The sequence below is a fragment of the Rhea pennata genome, chromosome 1, assembly GCF_028389875.1.
Source record: "Rhea pennata isolate bPtePen1 chromosome 1, bPtePen1.pri, whole genome shotgun sequence".
Classification (NCBI taxonomy): Eukaryota; Metazoa; Chordata; class Aves; order Rheiformes; family Rheidae; genus Rhea; species Rhea pennata.
Window position 1 is genome coordinate 190,581,943 of NC_084663.1, and position 19,004 is coordinate 190,600,946.

Consider the following 19,004-nt stretch of genomic DNA (forward strand, 5'->3'; position numbering starts at 1 on the left):
AAAAATTTCTAGTTTGTGACTCAAATTATACTTTACATAAATCTGAGAGACTTTACACGATCAACAGCATTAGTTAAGATTACATTAATACTCAGTTTTGGTTTAACTACAAGGATGCATTTTTTTTTAATCACTCAATTTGTTCTGTAAAGTGTGAAATTGGAGGCCATATTTATATTTTAATGGAATGGTTGTTGGGACACATGACAACAAAACTATTCCAAATGCCAGTATTAGCAAATCAATCCTCTCCTCTCCTTCCCCATCTCCCCTCAAGCCCCCAAACAATTAAGTTAGGGGATTCAATTCAAAAGCTAATTGATTCAAACAGACATCTGCAAAAATATATACTGCATTATAACTGTATTCTAAACTATTATCTTTATTCATTTTCATAACTGTTTAAAGAACAGTGTTTCTGAAGGGAGAGGCAGTGAATGGGGCAACAAATTGCTTTTAATCAATGGCTGTTATTCTGCTTTTTAGGCAATAAATAGATTTCTAATTGTGAGGAAAGAATTTTGCCTTTGCCATTTTAAATGAGAAATCTAACATTTAGATAACTATCTATCTACAGTTATCTGCTATAATCTTTGTAGAGACTTCAGCATTTACAGAAGGCAACTTATTACACCTATTTCATTCTGTTACACAGTGAGTGCAGACATCTAACTTTCCACCCTAAAATAAGATGAAATCAATTCCCTCTTACTAGATATTGAGAGATATGCAGGATGGCTCTCATCAGATCTTTGCTCTCTGTGAGGTCTGTCAGACAAGATTATTGCCTGTTCACAAGGATCCTAAATATCCTTTCAATGTCTTTGATTTTTGTTTTGTTTCTGCTGATCAAAGTATCATTAGTTTCTTTTTATGTACTGACAATCAAAAGGATAGCAAACATACTGTGTAACCTCTGTTTTATTTCCTGAGACCACAGGAAATGCAACCTCCCAGACATGCATAATTTTTGGTATACACATCAAATATAAAAGAGGATTTTAAAAAATAATTGTTTGGTCCTAATGATAATATGACTGTTTTGATGAAAAGTTTGTTGAAATGAAAAACAATCACTGAATTCTTTGCATATTTTATTTTTCTTTTTGATTTCCAACTCACACACATCTGGCATATTTTACATCTTTGCAATAAAACATGGTTACAATAGCTTAAGGAATTTATATATCCAAAATATTTCACCATGATCTCAAGATGAAATGAACTTGTCTTCCAGATGTTCAATATTCTCCCAATTCTAAGCTACAAACTCAAGATATTGCTTACAGACTGGTGATGAATAACTTAATCATTACGTTGATCCCCATGATTTCTGAATCTTATAAATACAAACAACAATGAAGAAGAAAATTCAGTGCTAAACTTACTAATACAAGGTGGATAACAAATAAGTAATCACATCAATAAATAATGATATGTTTCTGGTGCAAAGTGCCAATACAAAGAATCCATTATCTTTTTAAATAAATGACTGCAAGTGAGTGTAAATTCTGAGAAAATTACATTCCTGTTACATGCCTCATAGCCCTACCGACACAATATGTACATCTATGACAATACAGTCACCAAATATACAAAGAAGAAACATGAATTAAAGTGTATATACCCCTGGGTGTGTAATTTGATCAGTACAATGTGCAGAAAATTATTCTGATAGTTATCATTACAGTATTGTAAAACATGAAGTGCCTTAGTCTGAGAATGTGGCTTCAGGTGAGATTTTCAGAAGAATCAAAAAGAATAACCTCAGTCACCTTTGCAATGAAGCTAAGGCTGATAAATAAACCAAGCTGCTCAGAGGAAAAATAAGGGGAAAAAGAATTATTTTAGGCTCTCTCCTGCAATGATTTCTATGCCAAATCTTAATAATCCAGAAGTATAGCAGCTTCTATGCATTGGGAGTCATTAAGCATTACAGAGCATTATACTGAACTTCCCCTATTTGCTCCCTTTATAGTAGTCTTTGAATTTAAAAGGGAGGAATTTATTTTCTACTGTATAAAGTATAACTATGGCAAATGATGGCTTTTTATCCAAATGCTTCATGAGCAGAATTCCACTTCAAAGGGGTAAAGTTTAGATTCAAAAAGTGAAAAACATGTTTTGGTGAAAATGTCAAAATTACTGTTTGCACCCAAATTCAACCCTTTACTACAAGCTGTACCCTTAGACAGATCTCCAGTTTGATTTGTGTGAATGCACCTGCTCCTCCAAGACATCAGGTTTAAAGTACATGCAAGTTGTAACTCCACAATAAAATTAAGAAACAGTTTTGTTCTTTATACAAGGTTTTACTTTTACAAAAGTATCCCTTTAAAGTTAAGATGTGCATCTGATGTACAAAGTATCAAACGTATTTTTTTTTCTTAGCTTGAAAAGAGGCTGGAGATGGGATGCATGTTAGGTTCATAGCCTAAACATTGAAACAACTGGACACAAGGTTCCTCAGAATTTTCAAAAGTCTCTTGTGGCGCATCCTACTACCTTTTCTCAATAAACAAAGATATATGAAATAATTACCAAAACATCTCCTAATTCATATAATTTACATGATACAAGCTTGCTTTTCAGCAGCTGGTGTTCAGTTGTGAAAAAACACACAAAGTAAAATGGTTGCTGACTACAATGTACAGCTATTGCTGGGTGTAATGGAATGTACAACGGAGGTCAATGCAGACGTGTTTTTCCACCAGAGACTACACCTTTCATTGCAGCACTTGTGCTCTCAGCTTTACCTGGGCTGTCAGTTCTTCTTTCCACTTCAGTATCTGTTCTGATGTTCATAATGCCACCGGTTAAAATCTATATTAAAGGCTACGATGCTGCCAGAAGCCATGCCAGTAATCAGAGTTCTGAAGAAGACAGAAAAGGTGGTCCTTAAATAATGTTATTTTTTACTTAACTATTAATTCTCTTTTACCTTCTCAAATGGTGGGTTGCATTAAACAGTAAAAGAACTTAAAATGAGACTAAATTTTTGCAATGCTATATGAAAAGTAAGTTTATAGGTGGGATTAAGTTTGCAATGGAGACACAAAATTTACGTATCTACATAGAAGCTGAATGTCTGCGATAGAGATCAGGAGCTCCGTTCAGTTGCCTTCATATAGGTGAAAGTACAGTGCCAGTTGAGACACTCTTGGGTGTCTGCCTTTCCTCCAGCTGCCTTTCTAGAATGGCTTGGTCTTAACAAGGTCCGTAGTCCTATGTGCCATCCATGTTCATACTCTAGATACTTCAAGGTATCTCAAATAGTACCATCTGGCTAAAGGTACCAACCAACTCAGCCTCCTGCCTACAGAGCAACTCATTACAGGTCATGAGGAATATAATTTAGGGTGAGCTAAATTGTTCTCTAGACTCCACAGGCAGCAGTGAGTAAATCCAATGATTATTCTGGCAGCTTATTCCCTTAGTGCTCATGCAGACATCTGTGTGGAAACACCTTCATTTAGATGTTTTAGAATCCAATGCCTAGTTATAGGCATCTGGTGGCACCTGAGATGCCCCAGCATATGTGACACATGTACACCAGTTGGCAGCTGTGACACCAGGCCTGTGGAGAGTCCTGCCCTCTGCACTGGCTGCAAGGCTTAGGTGGGTTATCCAGGAGCCTCTCAAATGTAATTGGATGCCTCTGTGAAGACAACTTAATTGATCCCTTAATCATGAGCTAATCACAATTTGGTGACCTTAAATAGCTTCACCTTAAATATACTCCTACATTTATGTAGTTCTGGTGGAAATAGTTGAGATGATTTTCCAGTTATCATATGCCCTCTAATTCTGGTAGCTGAATTCTAAAATTGGATTAAGTATCTATCACCACTTATATCAAACCATATAAAATCCATTCTCTGCTTAATTATGCAACTAAAGCTAAGCAGGTGCTTAAAAGTACTTTGCTCAGCTGGGGCCTCGCAGCCTAGTATTAAAACCAGGGATATAGAAATTAGGCTAGCAGAATCTTTTCAGAGTGTAAATAAATCTCTTCAAACACAGCACAGTACTGTATGAATAAAATGGCAAAGTTCCAGAAGCAAATAGATCTCTTCCAGTAAGTTAGTTTTGATGATTATCCTAAGTTTGACACAGAAATCTTGTTTCATGTCATCTATTCATATATGAATAAATTTGGTGGGTATTCGATGTATAAGTGTTTTTGGTGCTTTACCAAATGGGTACATAGCATAGTAATTCTGAAAAGCGTAGGAAAAATAAACCGACATGAATGCTCTGTGATTTTTCTAACATCCTGTGTAGTTTTTGTCTTGCATTTATAATATTAATAAGAAATAACTGATGAATGATGTAAAGAGCAAATCCATTCATACCTCTGCATAAATGCAAATGAAGGTTTATATTATAATCACTTTAAAATAGAAGACTGAGGGATATGGTTTGTATAGCTTTTATGTTTAGACTATATATTCTAGTTCTACAGTATTACAGCAATCACTGCAAGTATCTAGGCATGTACACAATATCTCCTTTGCTCAGAGAAGGAGAAAAGAAAGGACTACACTTATTCCTGCCGGACTGATTCACTGATAGTATTACACATTATGGCGTTTATGCCACCTCAAGAAGTTCTCAAACAATACATGGTTGAAAATCAGAAATGTACCACAGACTTTTGTACATTTTTCTTGTGTTTTTTAACAGGCACTACTGTGGTCTGATCCAGTTTGGCTGTTCTTAAGTTAATGTAATTTTACCATTATTTTCCTAGCTGAGAATCTGGCTTACTGACTTCGCTGATGTAACACCTCATCTTAATGTTAAGCACTTGCCTTAAGAGACTTAAGGATCAGACAAAATGTCGAGTCATATAAATCAACAAGGTAACAACTAGGATCACAGTCTTGAATCATACCCTTTATGATTCATACCCTTTATATGAGTACATACCATGAATTCACACCTTAAAGTTAACATAGATCTATACTTCATGCATTTTTAAACTTCATATAAAAATATTAACGACAAACTCACCTCTGATCATGAGACAGATCCATAGCTCTAATGCCAGCATCACAGCCAGGGTAAATATAGAGCTGCTTGAAGTCACAAGCCTGCCATACTTCCACTACGCCGTTGTCTCCCCCTGTCACCAGGTTCTGCCCATCACTGCTCAGGAGAATGGCCTTCAGAAGAGTAAGACAAAACGCACAGCATTTAGGGTGACTAATCAATATTACTACAATTTAATCAACTGAACAAAGACTCTCACTTCTCCTAAAGAAAAAAATAAACCACTACTATTTAGGAGCTACAAATTTTAAATAAAATTCTTATGTGGCTTTAAAAATGACATGGAAATATATCTCCTATGTGAACCAGAAAGCTCTTTAACTATATCTGCCAAGACTTGAATTCAGAAAACATTTCTGTGTTTGTCCTACAATACTCAATGTCATCACTAACACCTAAAGCAGAGCAGGGATCTGCATTCCTTATGCTGTTTTAAGTGCTAGTGACAGAGCAGAGCCCTGAAGGCATGAATTCTTGTCTTGGCTAATAAATGAAGAATGGACTTATTTCAGAGTATTTTGTTTTAAAGACATATTTCCCACTGATATGTAATTCCAAACAAAAATTCCAGAAATTATGTGGGATCAAAATTTGTTCTTATTTATTCTGAAAAAATTCAAGTGCACTTTTGCATTTGAAGATAGAGATGAGAGCATTTGTACTTGAATATGACTTAAGCAGGAAATGGCAATTTTGCATGTGTAATTTCCTTTAAACAACAATGCAGATAAATTCCATTTATTTTAATACATAAAAGCGAGACACGACAAATGGCTGTTTGCATTTAGATTTACCCTGGTTGAATCATTGATCTCCATCTGAGCTAAGAGTTTGCCATTAATGCTGAAATTACTGAACCGTCCTCGTTCATAGTAGATGATGCAGTGACCTTCACTAGATACTGAAATTAAGCGAGGATACAAGCAGTTTTCTGTTCCTTCCAGGGCTCTCAGCAAATCTCCAGTAATAGTGTGTACCAGACAAGGACCTTCTGCATATGAAAAGATAATATATAACACATTTGCTGCTTATACAAGCTATATACACTACACAAAGAGACAATGTATACTATACTTTTAGATCATGCTAGTCCTGCATAGATAAAAAAAAGATGCAAACTTTGCATAAAGAATTTAAAATATACAACAGAAAAGGCAATGTAAGAGCTAGCACAGGAAGAAAATAGATACAATAGGTCTGAAAGTAATAGTTTATTATTGATTTGATTACTGGTAATTATCATTAATCTATCTTTTAAAATATTCTTTCCTCTTTCCAAGTATTCAGAGACCTCAGTCTTGGTGCTTTCCTTAAAAAACATGAACTCTCTTTAGCCTGCCCATTCACATTAAACAGATGGGGCCCTATCAGTGCATAGTAGGAGCAACTCCCAGAGGGCATATAATTGTATGACTGCATATTTATCCTATAGTCAGTGGCAGTTCCTGTAGGTCCTCTCCCCCAGTGAATGCAAAGCATGCATAGATTTCAGTCCTGACTTGTTTTAACAACGGATGTCATCAGACAGCCAACAGAGTAACTGTGATAGCTGGACTATAAGAACTTTCAGGAGAACATACTCTAAATGCATTTACTCCAGATAAATTTTAATATATTTTAATGCCTCTTTTTTTTTTGGTGTTGAAAGAAAAACTCAACTATGATATCTACAGTGTATACACCAGATGCATTTTAAGATCGAAAGTGGCATTGGTATTCCTAAAAAAAAAGGAGTCTCCTCTGTGGTAAGTGTAATGAGCCATGCTAAATGCTAAACATTTTCTTTTATGAGTCACAGGATACTCCTGGACAGCACAGTTTTCATTTCCTTATACACCCGGCCTATGACCCTGAAAGCAAATTCACACTGGCAGACCCACCAGCCACCTTATGTTAAGCCTTTCTAACTGCTCTGAAATTCACATAGCAGCACAGGTAGAATGAATCACAGCCCACGTACTTGTGTGTAAGCCCACATGTTTTCACCCCTGTTTGCATAAAGCCTTATACAGAGAGAGACCCCAAGCCTGACTGGGTCAATGGGATACAACTGCAGTGGAATTAATTTATTTTCTCAAATAGTTGAGTCTTAGCTTTGGAAATACAGAAGTGCCAGAATGTTATGAGAAGTGGATGTCCCTACCCTTAGAATAATTAACATATTAGACCTTTCAAAATACAAGTATGATACCTTCATATTTAAGTACACTGACAAACTGCCACTACCTTGGCTCAGCTGATTGTTCATGGACAGGAAGGAAAAAAGCACAAAGAGTATCTTCTGATTTAGGATCTAGCGTAAAGACATATAGACTAAGCACTGTGTTGGCTAAGAGTGTGCACACAACACCCTGACACACAGGATTTTCTCCAAGAAGCCCTGCCTGCGCTGCCTCCCTGTCTTAGCGCCCGCTCTCCAGAGGGCTGTGTGTGCTAACGCAGCGACACAAAGAGCTCCAGAGAGGCAGACTCTCCGCGAGGCGGCACGTGCAGCGTTCACGCAGGCAGGCAGAACAACGCAGCGCTGCGGTGAAATGCAATCAAAGACACTGGAAAGGACAGAAACCTGATAAGCTGCTCTAAAAGGGGCATATGCTAGAAAATACAAACAAAAAAGTGATTTTTTTCTCTGTATTTATATTTGGAATAGAGTTTGCAAAGGAAGAATGTGGGTATATTAACTGAGGAGACAAGAGCTGACAGAAAGGGACTCCATTTCTCTGGATGAATTACAAATATACTTTGGATTTGATGTGAAGATCTTTAGTTCTCCAGCAACTTTTGCCTCTAAAAATATATAAATTACCCAAACACTACATAACTAATGAAGCTGAAGATAGTTGAGTACAAATTTCAGCTATTTTAATAAGAGGTAGTTTGCAAAAATATAGTTTAAAAGAGTACAGCATTATGACAGTAAGAGTAAATAAAGCTGCCTTACAAGTTACAAAATAACACCACTGCAAGACAAACCTTTAGGTTCAGCATCATTGTGCATTTTTTTTCATAAATGTCTTGATTTGTACATTACCTATGTACAGGGAGTAGGCCTTAACATTCAGAGTAAGCAGCTGCCAATTCCAGAAGAATTACAATATATCTTGGTAGAGGATACTTTGGATAACTAAAGTATATGTGGCTTGAGGGAAGACTGAGAAGTTCCATTAAGAAAGGCTCTAAAAATGTTAAGACTTAAATCATAAAAAGTTTTCTGACCTTTAGCACCACTGATAACGAGTCCCAGCTCTGCACAGACTGATACGCAGACAACTTCATGGTCATGACCAGTTAGCACAGCCCTAGGAGCTGGATAATCGCCTATTAAAAAAAAAAAAAAAAAAAAAAATCAAAAATAGGAAACAATCAGTAAGTTCTGAACCAAATTTGCTTTAACAACGAAAGAACTTTGCTGTAAATTGCCTTAAATCAGTTAAGTATCAAAGGAAGGTACAATCTGCTTCAATGTATATCTTGAGTTTCTGAGCAACACGCATTCAGGTATCATACCATGCACAGTCTATCAATCCCTTAACTTGCACATTAACAAAACACAAGCTTCTTTGTGTTGGAAGCAATGGGTTACATGCTGCTTGCAATGCATGGATGCATGGATGATAACAATGCATAAAGATAACAGAAACGCAGCAAGGATCTGTTGGATTATCTAAAAATAACAAAAGTTATAGGTCAGTTACAGAACAGAAAGTGTGATGGTATTTAAGGTTGCTCTAACGTAAAGATCTGCTACTGAACATGTATGTCTTCTGCTAAGAACCTGAAGAATGAGTTGAAGATGTTCCTATATTAATGACCATAATTTATCTCATTAACTGGGGGTAGGAAGAGAAGAAAAGGGGAACAGTACTCTACTACAAGGGCACTATTGTCACATCGACATTAATCATTCAGTCACACTGAATAGTTATACATTAAAATTATAACTAAAGATAGTTGTGGATATATATGTATATAACTATATATATAACTATGTATCACTGTGGGTACATATGTAATTTTTTGATACTTTGTTTTATTAAAGAGCAAGACATTACTCCTTAGATGTTTTTTTTCTCTATGCAGGAGAAAAATTTATTTTATCATGGATTATGAATACAAGCAAATGGGCATTTATAGAACATTAGCTGACAAATAGCAACATTTCTATAGTTTCTAATAACAACCGACGCTGATATCTTAACAAAGGAACTCCTGTATGCAGTAGAGAATTACTCAGTGTTTGATACCACCTTGATAGACAAAGAAAAGTTGAACAATAACAAGAAATTAACTTCTTAGATAACAGAAATCTGATCTGCTTATATTTACTTTATACAAATGAAACACAGGAAAATGGGGAAATTCTAAAGAACTGGAGCTCTGCTAGAACAGTTCAAATATTTTAAAAGGATAAAAGAAATGACCTAGGGAACTAGAGATGAATTACTGTGACATTAATCCTGGGCAAAATAACAGAATGATTAATCCAGAATTCTGTCAACAAAGAATCAGAGAGAAAAATCATTAATGCCAATCACCCTGCTGTCTTGGAATGGAAATCTTGTCAAGAAAGTCAAGAAAGCCTGTTACCTGTTTTTGACAGGAGGACAGGTACAGTTGATAAAGATGGCTGTGTTAAAATGGCCTCCACATATTTTTTTCAAGGCACTTGACTTAGTAGTACAACTTTTTGCTTGAAAAAAACTGTGTTATACAGAACCTATTGAGGATCACGTGAATGGTTCAGAAACTGATTCAATGACTGACCATATAACTTTATTGCTATAGGAGTGATTCTTGACCAAATACTAAACAGTAATGTTATCTACAGGATAATAGAAAATCTTTGTGGGTAATATTCACCTGATACAAAGATTCAAGGAGAATTGTCTAATGAAGACAGAAAGTAATAACTATAAAGCTCTCTTCATTGCCTTGTTAATAATAATGCAACAAAATGCTTTTTATTTATTTTATTTACTTTGAATGTAGTCAGATGGAAGGTTGAGGTTTAGACAGATAGACACATTGCTTTTGGAGAAGAGATTCTGTTTTGGAAAGGAGTGAGACAGAGAAGGGTTTATAGAGTCTATACAGTCCATAGAGTTTATAGCGAGTAACTGCCTCAACGTAAGTTTTCAGAGGAATGCTCTAAAACAGCAGCTAGGAGTACGGAAGTATCCTGACCCTGTAAACCAGAAAGATGAAAGTCTTGTACTCACATTTAGAGAAATAAGCTCAAAGGAGGGTCATACAACTGATACAGAGAGTAGGATAGGAGTTTGCACAATGTTTAAAGTGCCTCCTCTCTTCACTGCAGGGGAAGCAGAGTGGTGACTTAATCACCATATCTGGTGAGTTACAGGTATAAAAGAAGTCCGATGGCTCATAAATTTATCCTGCAGCTAATGGCACAGCAAGGTCCAATGAGTGAATGGCTACACACATTTCAACCTTGCAGTAAAATGCAGTTTCCTAAATGGAAAACAGTTAAACACTGTAACAAATTAACAAGGGAACTACTTGGGTATCTAATGTAAAATTGCAAACGTTACTGAAAGAAACGCTTTAGGAAAGTAGGCTTGGATAGAATTTTGTGGGTCAGTGAATTTAGCCTTTTATTGTAGAGATTTATGTCACAGAAGCCATTCAATAAATTAATCAAATTTACAGAGCTCAGTTTTCAATCCAGTAGTACGGAGTAGGTCAAACATGCTCTTACCATTGCTTTGTACAGAGAAATTAGCACTTTCCTATCTCTACTGAAAATAGCTATCCCAATAAATCCTAGTATCACAGTTTTTAACCCAACCAGTAAGGAAAAATCTTTTAGGCCTGGAAATTGAAGATGTGCATTGAAAACATGGTATTACAGTTAGCAAAGGAGGGATGTTGGAAGAAGTAGAGAAAGATGCTACATATCTGACTTAAGATAGCTATACATTGAGTTTTACATTGTTGTAATTTCCCCTTCAGTGTATCTGTTGTGCACTTCACATCCTCTGATGTTTTTATTTCTCCAACAGCCTAACACAGGAAGAAAAAAAAAACATAAAATGCAACAAACTTCAGATTCCCCCCCCCCCTTTTTTTTTTTCATCTTCTACTGTGAGTCCTCCTGGAAATTATGGAGGAGGAATAGTGCCCAGGGATTTTCTTGCAGAGGTGCACATGGTAGGGTCATCACACTACAAGGGAACTAGCAGTAGTGAACGACTGAAATGATTAGATGGTTAGAAATTTTAAATGGAAAAAAAAATGCAATTTTCAAAAGAACATTTTCCTCACTCTTTTCTAGGATAATGGTATAATATTATGGATTTGCAAAATGTAAGAATATAAAAAATGAGCATATTTGATGGACTTCTCAATTTACAAAGATAAACACTTGTAAGAAATAACTGTCCTGAAATCTTTGAGGCTTGTAAGTATAAATTAATAATAGAATATCATCATTAGGAGCCACAGTTAGACAGTAATTGAAAATAGGACTTTTTCCCCTTAGGGCTTAAAGAAAAATGTATTTAATGATATTTTCTACAGAAGAAGCTATGGCATAGGGGGAGAGAATCTTGATCATACTACATTTTATTGCTAAAGACAGAAGTTGTGAACTCTAGGAATCATTCAAAATCTAACAAAATATTCTGTCATTGTCACATCACCACTGACAGATGCAGCTGGAGGTCAAAGGCTGTAGCTCGCAGGTGAAAATATCCTACCTATGAACTGAGATACCATCACTGTAAACTCCCTATAATTTCCCCAAAGGAGCACCTCTGAACTGAATTACTAGAGGGCAAGAAAAAAAAAGCAAAAAAACCCTGTCTTGTATTCCCAAACAAATCCTTCTTCTACAAAGTCTAAAACAAAATATATCTTCCCTTCTCTCTCAAATATATAACGCTTAATATTATTGTAATGTTCTCCTATAACAGATGGCACTCTCATGACAAAGAAAAAAAAAAAAAGAAAAAGGATGAACAGTATTACTGTTTCTCTCGTGTTGTCCTTTTTCAGGAGTTATGTACAGATTGCTCTGGGGACACATCTGGGAGTCGTCTGTTTAAAGAAAGATGAGACCACATTGCAAATTCCAGTTTCCATTTCATCGCTGGCTTTGATAGAAGCAAACACAAGGCTACAGCTGAACTATTTGTTGAAAATAAAGTATCACATTTACGATACAGTCTTTACTATTAACACCTTTTGAAGGGATATCTGTCAGAAAACAAAATCTTAGAAAATACTACAGCTTTCATGAAAATGAAAATATAACAGTTTTTGTTTATTTCTTACTGTCAGATAAAATCATCATGGGATTTGATGGAAAAAGAAAACAGGCTATATCCAAAAACTGTAATTTCAAAATAGGAAATAGCCATCCACAATGTCCACAACATGAGGGAGTAATTATTTTATTTTATTTTTTTTTTTTTAAGAAAAAAAAGATTGCTGACAGCAAAATATTCAAGGTAAATACCATAGCATCTCACCTTCTGGTTTATTTACTGAGCAATGTGAACAACACTCTGTATAATGCAATTCACCAAAGCCAGTGGACTTTTAGGTATCTTACAACTACCCAGGCCCCAAAAGGAAGGCTACAACGAAGGAAATGGCAGTCAGGATTCCCGGCACCTGTTCTTATTTCTGCCACTAAATTGGTTTGCACCCACCAGCTATGGAGCAAAACAAATGCACAGAGATCTGTTGGTAAAATGCTAGATATAACTGTATTAGTTCAGGTGGATTATTGGCCCTTTTACCTTCGTGCGGAAGTCTTGGGAGAGAGATGGGTTTGCCTGCTAGAGCAGAGACGATGGCAGTAGAAGTTACACATTAATTTTCAAAGAGCTTTAGCAACGTCATTCTTGGAGAGGGAGTGGGGAGAGTGATTCATGGAAAGCTCTTCAAGTCAGTATCTGCTAGCCACCCTCTGGCAGAATAGTGCCAAGATGCCATATTTTAAAAATTAGTACCTAAATTGTACAAGCATACTAGTATTGTTGTAGCTCTTTAAACATGCAAAGTAGACAACTGCATTTGTGTAAAAATGCTTATGCAGGCTTTTAGGTAGCCATCCACCTAGTACAGAACACACTGATAGCTATTTTTAAATCGCTGCCCTTTTGAGATTAAATTAGTACTTGTCAGAGAGTATTAAAATGTAGAGGAATATAAAAAAAGTGAATATCCTGAGCTCAAAATAACTACTCTTTTTAGATACAGACTCACAAAAAACTGGGATGTTCACCTAGAAGCAATTTAAATTTGTTTCAAAAAGGAAAGAGTGAAAGCGTACTTTTGTGGAATTCTTTGCAGACTTAAACCAAAGTGCAGGTCAATTACCAAAGCTCCTTTAGGGGAGCATTCATCCTGTCTTTCCAGTATATACAGAACACACCTACTGGGATAAGAGAAACAGTTAGCACCTCTGAGGACTATGTTATATTGCTAAACAAACTGAGCTTTGGGCTGATAGACACAATATATTTACAATGGTCAGTACAACTCCAGTTAGAAAAAGCAGGGTTAACTCTCACACCTCTGGTGACCATCCTCTTGGATGCTGCAATAGGTAATGAGAAATGTCAGGTCCCCAGATCAATGAAATTTCAGGCTCTAGGGACAAAACAGGAATAGCATTGATCCTTTTAAAGAACACCAGTCAGAGGATGAATGTAATATATTGCACAGGGAGGCTCGAGAGGATAAGCAGCCAAGTCCAACACACTTACCTGACAAAAAATTCAATCAGCTTTTAGCACAAGCTGCCTACCCTCCTTCTTTTCTTTCATGCAGGAGTCTGATTCCAATTAAAGTGTGCAAATTAATTTTTATCACTTCCAAATTAGTTTCTGAATTTGTGTCTCTTTCAGATGAAAGCATCTGTCCCTCACTTTTCTGCAATTCTATCATCTACTTAGATATCTGCTCAAAGACTCTGAGATAATTCTCATTTTCAAAGTCACTTGTTGGAAAGAGACATTCAATAAAGCAATCATAAAATATAAAAATAAAACAACTATAACGATACATGTTGAACTCCAGGGCATATCATGTAGTCTCTTTGCTCCTTTTTATGATGACTAATACAGTTGCTATGTGAGAAGAATTTTGTATACAAATTAGTGCTCAGCTAAAACAAATCCCTACATATCATAAACGGGGAAAAAACCCAAAATCCAAATCATTAAACTCTGTAACAATATTTTTTCTATTCAGTCTCTTAGAATTGCAAAGATTTACATTTGCCAGATCACCTAAAGAATAGCAATCTCTGCTGCTAAATTGCTTGTAAGCAAATTACATCATTTATGTGTGTTGTGTCTTCCTAAAAGAAAACAGATTTCTTTCACTGTTCTCTCAACTGCAGCAGATTTTTATAATGTGGTCATCAATTTAATAAGGTACAGATTCAGATTACCTATTTCAGATGGCCAGTTTTGGCTTAGAAAGTAGGTATATGATCCTGGCAGGATAATTCAGCTACATTCAATTCACTGCTTTTCCAAAGGTGCATACTTATCTAAGCAAGCCTAACGGAGTAATACAGATCCAAACATACATAAAAAGACAGTGGTTGTCTTCTAGGAAGAAGAAAGCCTGCATCCAAGTCTGCCTCAGTCAAAAGCAATTCATGCCACATCCCTAACTTTCCAGGATCTTCCCCAGGCACCAACCTTCAGGCAAGGCTAGGAAAAAGTATTTTCCATTATTGCTATTATATCTGAGCTATTACGTAGACATGAAACCAATTTTTGTCGGACTACAGAAAGGACAAAAAGGAGAAGGTATGCCCCAAATACTGCTGTTGAAGGTATGCAGTTTTTGACCTGATTTCTTGATTTATCTCCATTTTTTCTAATCATAAGGAGCAGACAAAATAATTTTGCTTGATACTTTCCATCAAAGCTGGAGGTACACATGGGGCTACCTCCTCCATATTCTTGTGAATATGAGAAAATTGGGTTTGAATTCCTTCAGCTTCTGGAGGCCAAGAACTTGGTCTCTCACTTCCTTGACAAATATTCTAACCATATGGCTATTATGTAAGCTATTTTTGAAAGTTATGTTATGGAAAAAATATTATTTAAAATCTGGTGAAAATTCACTCTTCTCAAAGCCTGGAAAATAACTCTGAGAAATGCAGACTGAATCAGAAACCCCTCTTTTCTATGGGTGGCAAGGGAAAAAAAAAAGGTGATAACTTCGTGAATGCATTGATTTGGAACAATTCTTCTAAAATTATAAAGAAGCTCACCAGACTCTTGTAGGCAAGTTTTCAACTACTGGAACAGCCATGGAACAGCAAGAACCTTATCCAAGCCACAATTATTTTCTATTCTCCTATTTTAAACCAGAGCTGATTCAGTATTTCCCACCGACATAACTGAGGTCATCCTCTGAGCACAGCACATACATACACAGATTGTTTAGTAGAGGCTTCTGGACAAGTCTGACACGTTAGATTATTGACATACATGTTCTTTAGTAAAGACTTCATCTAACTCACAGATTCTGCAAAAGGGAATTTCAGCAGAAATTGTAAGGACTTTATTCTGACAATCTTTTGCCACAGAGTAGTTCACAATAAATAATCGTGATTGCTATGTTTTCTGAAGAAATAGTGTATATCTCATATACACAACATTTTAAACTATATAAAGTGTTTAGGACTGGGGGCTTGCTTTTTTCCCCCCTTACTGTTTTCTGAAGCAACTAAAGTCCCTTTTGGTCATTGGATGCATTGAAGCTGAAATTGATAATTAACTGTCTTTCAGCTTAAAAGATCATTATAAAGCCAAGCATCTAACTCAGATAATTACTATACCTGACATTTTTCTTTGAATTCTTCACCTTCTTACAGTCTGTTACATAAAATACCTTATCTGTGTCTCCAGATGACAGCTTTTAAGCAACTAATCCCCTTTTCTTTTTTCCTGAAAATATCATCCACATCTTTCTAGAAATTCATTCTAAAGATGTTAATTAATTGGATTTAACCTGCAGTGAACATCTCATTTTCATTTTTCCTACAACGCAAGTCCTAACCTTCTACTAGTAAACACAGAAGAGGAATGGTTTAGGAAATATTTCTTTATAAAACTACTTCATTGACTTAATAGCTATGTAAAACTTCAAAAATATCTTCATAAGGATTGTTAAGAATACTTCTCTCATGAAAATTAGTATATAGGGATTCAATTATACAAGATATCATGTCTACTCACGGTAGGGACTAGAATTTAGTAGTTATTACTTCAATAGGAACATTTCATAATTGTAGAAGTTTTAAAAGGCAGAATATCCTTCTCACGTATTATCACTAACATGATCTATTCTTACTGGTGTATGTTCCCAAAAGCCAAAAGAGCTATGAAAAGGTCTTTCAGGATATGTTTCCAACACATGAGGTTCTGCTTATAGCACAGCACTAACATATTATTAGCCCATGGCTCTTAATTTTAACCCAATGAGTTGAGAGAGTAATAACAGTGATGATACAGCAATCTAGTCTTCAACATGAGTAGTAAGGAATCTAATCAGTATTTTAGGAAACTGGTACCGTGGACTTGGCTATTTAATCTTCATGAGTGCTGCTACCTGTGCCTGTGAGGCTACACTAGAATGGCCATGACCACCCACAGCACAGCTTCCCATTAATTTGACAATGAGGCTTTTTCCTAAGTAAAAAGGAAATGTCCTGTCTATATGGAGGAAGAGACTGAGAGCAAAACATACAATTGGTTTTGTTTTCATACAATGGTTTCTGTTAGCTGATTGATAGGCTTTTTTTTTTCACAAAATTACAAGTTCTTTGAGGGAGACACTTTCAAAGATAGAGAGTTACGATACTAAACCTGGGATTCCAAGAAGTGGCATTTCTTCAGATTCAGCTATCTTCACGATGACAAAAAGGTATCTGAACTAAAACAAATCTATCTCCAAAAGAAGTAGGGATGATGCTTGTATGAGGTGGTAAAGAGCTACTAATTGCAAGGTTGCCCAAGGCCCCTACAATCAAAAGAAATGCAAGAAAAAATCTTTTTTTTTTTCCCTCTCAGAAAAGAGAATATTTAATTCTTAGCCCAGAAATTATCAATACTTGATACAAATCACACAGGCATTCATAAGCAAAATATCATCAAGCTAAACAAAGTGCACTGTAATGAAACTCTTCAGGCTGACTTTCTTCCTACTTGAAAATGACGGGAAAAAAAGGAATATTTCTATTTCTATAGGAAGCATATTTCTGTCCTATCTCTATGCCAGAGAAATTTGTTACGACAACACAATTTTTTATTTTTCCCCCTCCATTTTCGCTCTTTCATAAAAGCAAAAGCAAGTCAGGTGTACAAGTCAGGTTTTTATCTGTCTCATTGCTCTGGTTACAGATAAATGGAAGAAAATGAAAACATAATAAAATTACTGCTGCTGCCAAATTAACAGAATATATACCTTGCTAAACATAAATAAACAGATTTCTAAGAGATAGTCAGTTGAAGAAACACTTTCACTTAGAGCCTACAACTTATATATTTGTATATATATGTTTATATCCCTCCAGTCTGTACTTGAACCAAAGACCAAAACTGCTAGTGATGCACTGTTAGATTCTTATCCAAAGAGGTAGTATCTTTGTGCTGAAAATAATCATCAGATTCAAAGTTTGAAAACTATGCTTTAGGGAAAAAAAATGTGCACGGATTTAGTCCTATGCAGAACAGCTATGGATAAAAGTTCCTTTGTCTTTTGCTGTGGTCATATTTCTAGCTTAGAAAGCTAGAATAAAAGCTAGAAAATCTTCCTTAGATGAAGGAACCTTATAAATTAGTATTGTGCTTTAAGCCTCCTTCTTTATAAATTAATATTATTGTGTCCTCTTCACTATAGAAAGCATTGATAGTAAGTCCTCTGCGAATGTAGTGTAAACTCTTCCTGACATTTTATCTTTTTCTATTTTTATTCAGTCACATTGCTTCTTCAAAGGTTTACTTGCTACAGAAAGACCTTTCTCAAAGAGACTAATTTAATTCCAAGATATGTGAGACATTTCTTTTTTGAGAAGGCAAGGAGCTGAAATAGCATGCAGTACCACAAAAAGTTACTGACATAAAATGACAAAAAATATTTATGGAGAAAGGAAAATCAGAATATAGTGACATATGTCCTGTCACTTAAAGGCCAAAATTGTCTTGTTATAGTTTATGATGACATGATGCTGTAAGTGATAAAAAAAAAATGTGAATTTAAGAAATATTTTCATATTACTATCTGTTACCATGCACAAGCTCTTTAAATGTTTTATTTGGCTGGTACTCAATGAATTACTTAGCATATGATGCGCTTTTTACATGATGCTTGCAATCTATAAGTGAAATAATAGACACATTTGGTGGTATTTCTGGCAACTAGCAAGAGAAATTCTACAAATGAATAGGCACAATAGTGGACCTCTCAGGAAGGCGTTTTTAAGAGGATATACTTACTGCTATTTGGATTGTCACCAATAATATGATGTCGGCCACTCCAGTACCAAAGCAGCAGCGTAGCATCACGAGACCCAGACACAATGTAGCAATCACCACCGATATAGGACTCCGATCTGGCAAGGCAAGTAACGACATCCCAGTGGCCGAACACAATCTGAGTTAATTTTCCTGGAGGAAGTGCACAGTGATATAAACTCAAATTTTCTGAATATCTGCAGCATTTTGGTACAACTAAAATTAATATTAAGAAATATTCAGTTCAAATATATCTTGTGCCTAGAATCTAGTGCCTATCTTTTGTCCTTTAGAGTTCACTGTATATGACATCAAAGTGAAAAATCACAAAGATAAAACTAAAATGATTATCTTTCCACGTTCCTTTTGACAGCTGTGCTCTGTGTCAATCCACAGCCCGAGCCTTACCTCTGAAAATCAAGTTAGTGCTCTAGTCAC

The 19,004-nt window shown here is 35.7% G+C and overlaps 1 protein-coding gene across 2 annotated transcripts in view; it reads right to left on the minus strand.

The window, feature by feature from the left end:
- Positions 1-1,077: 1,077 nt before the first annotated feature.
- The window catches only part of NBEA (neurobeachin), a 519,777-nt gene continuing 501,850 nt past the window's right edge, over positions 1,078-19,004 (minus strand). For both annotated transcript variants that reach the window (XM_062567111.1, XM_062567112.1), the window contains exons 54-58: positions 18,549-18,719; positions 8,272-8,373; positions 5,850-6,046; positions 5,017-5,168; positions 1,078-2,873 (exon numbers count right to left, since the gene is read on the minus strand). In XM_062567111.1, the coding sequence (XP_062423095.1) occupies positions 2,783-2,873; positions 5,017-5,168; positions 5,850-6,046; positions 8,272-8,373; positions 18,549-18,719 (713 nt within the window). In that variant the 3' untranslated portion in view covers positions 1,078-2,782. The remainder of the gene's footprint in view (positions 2,874-5,016; positions 5,169-5,849; positions 6,047-8,271; positions 8,374-18,548; positions 18,720-19,004) is intronic.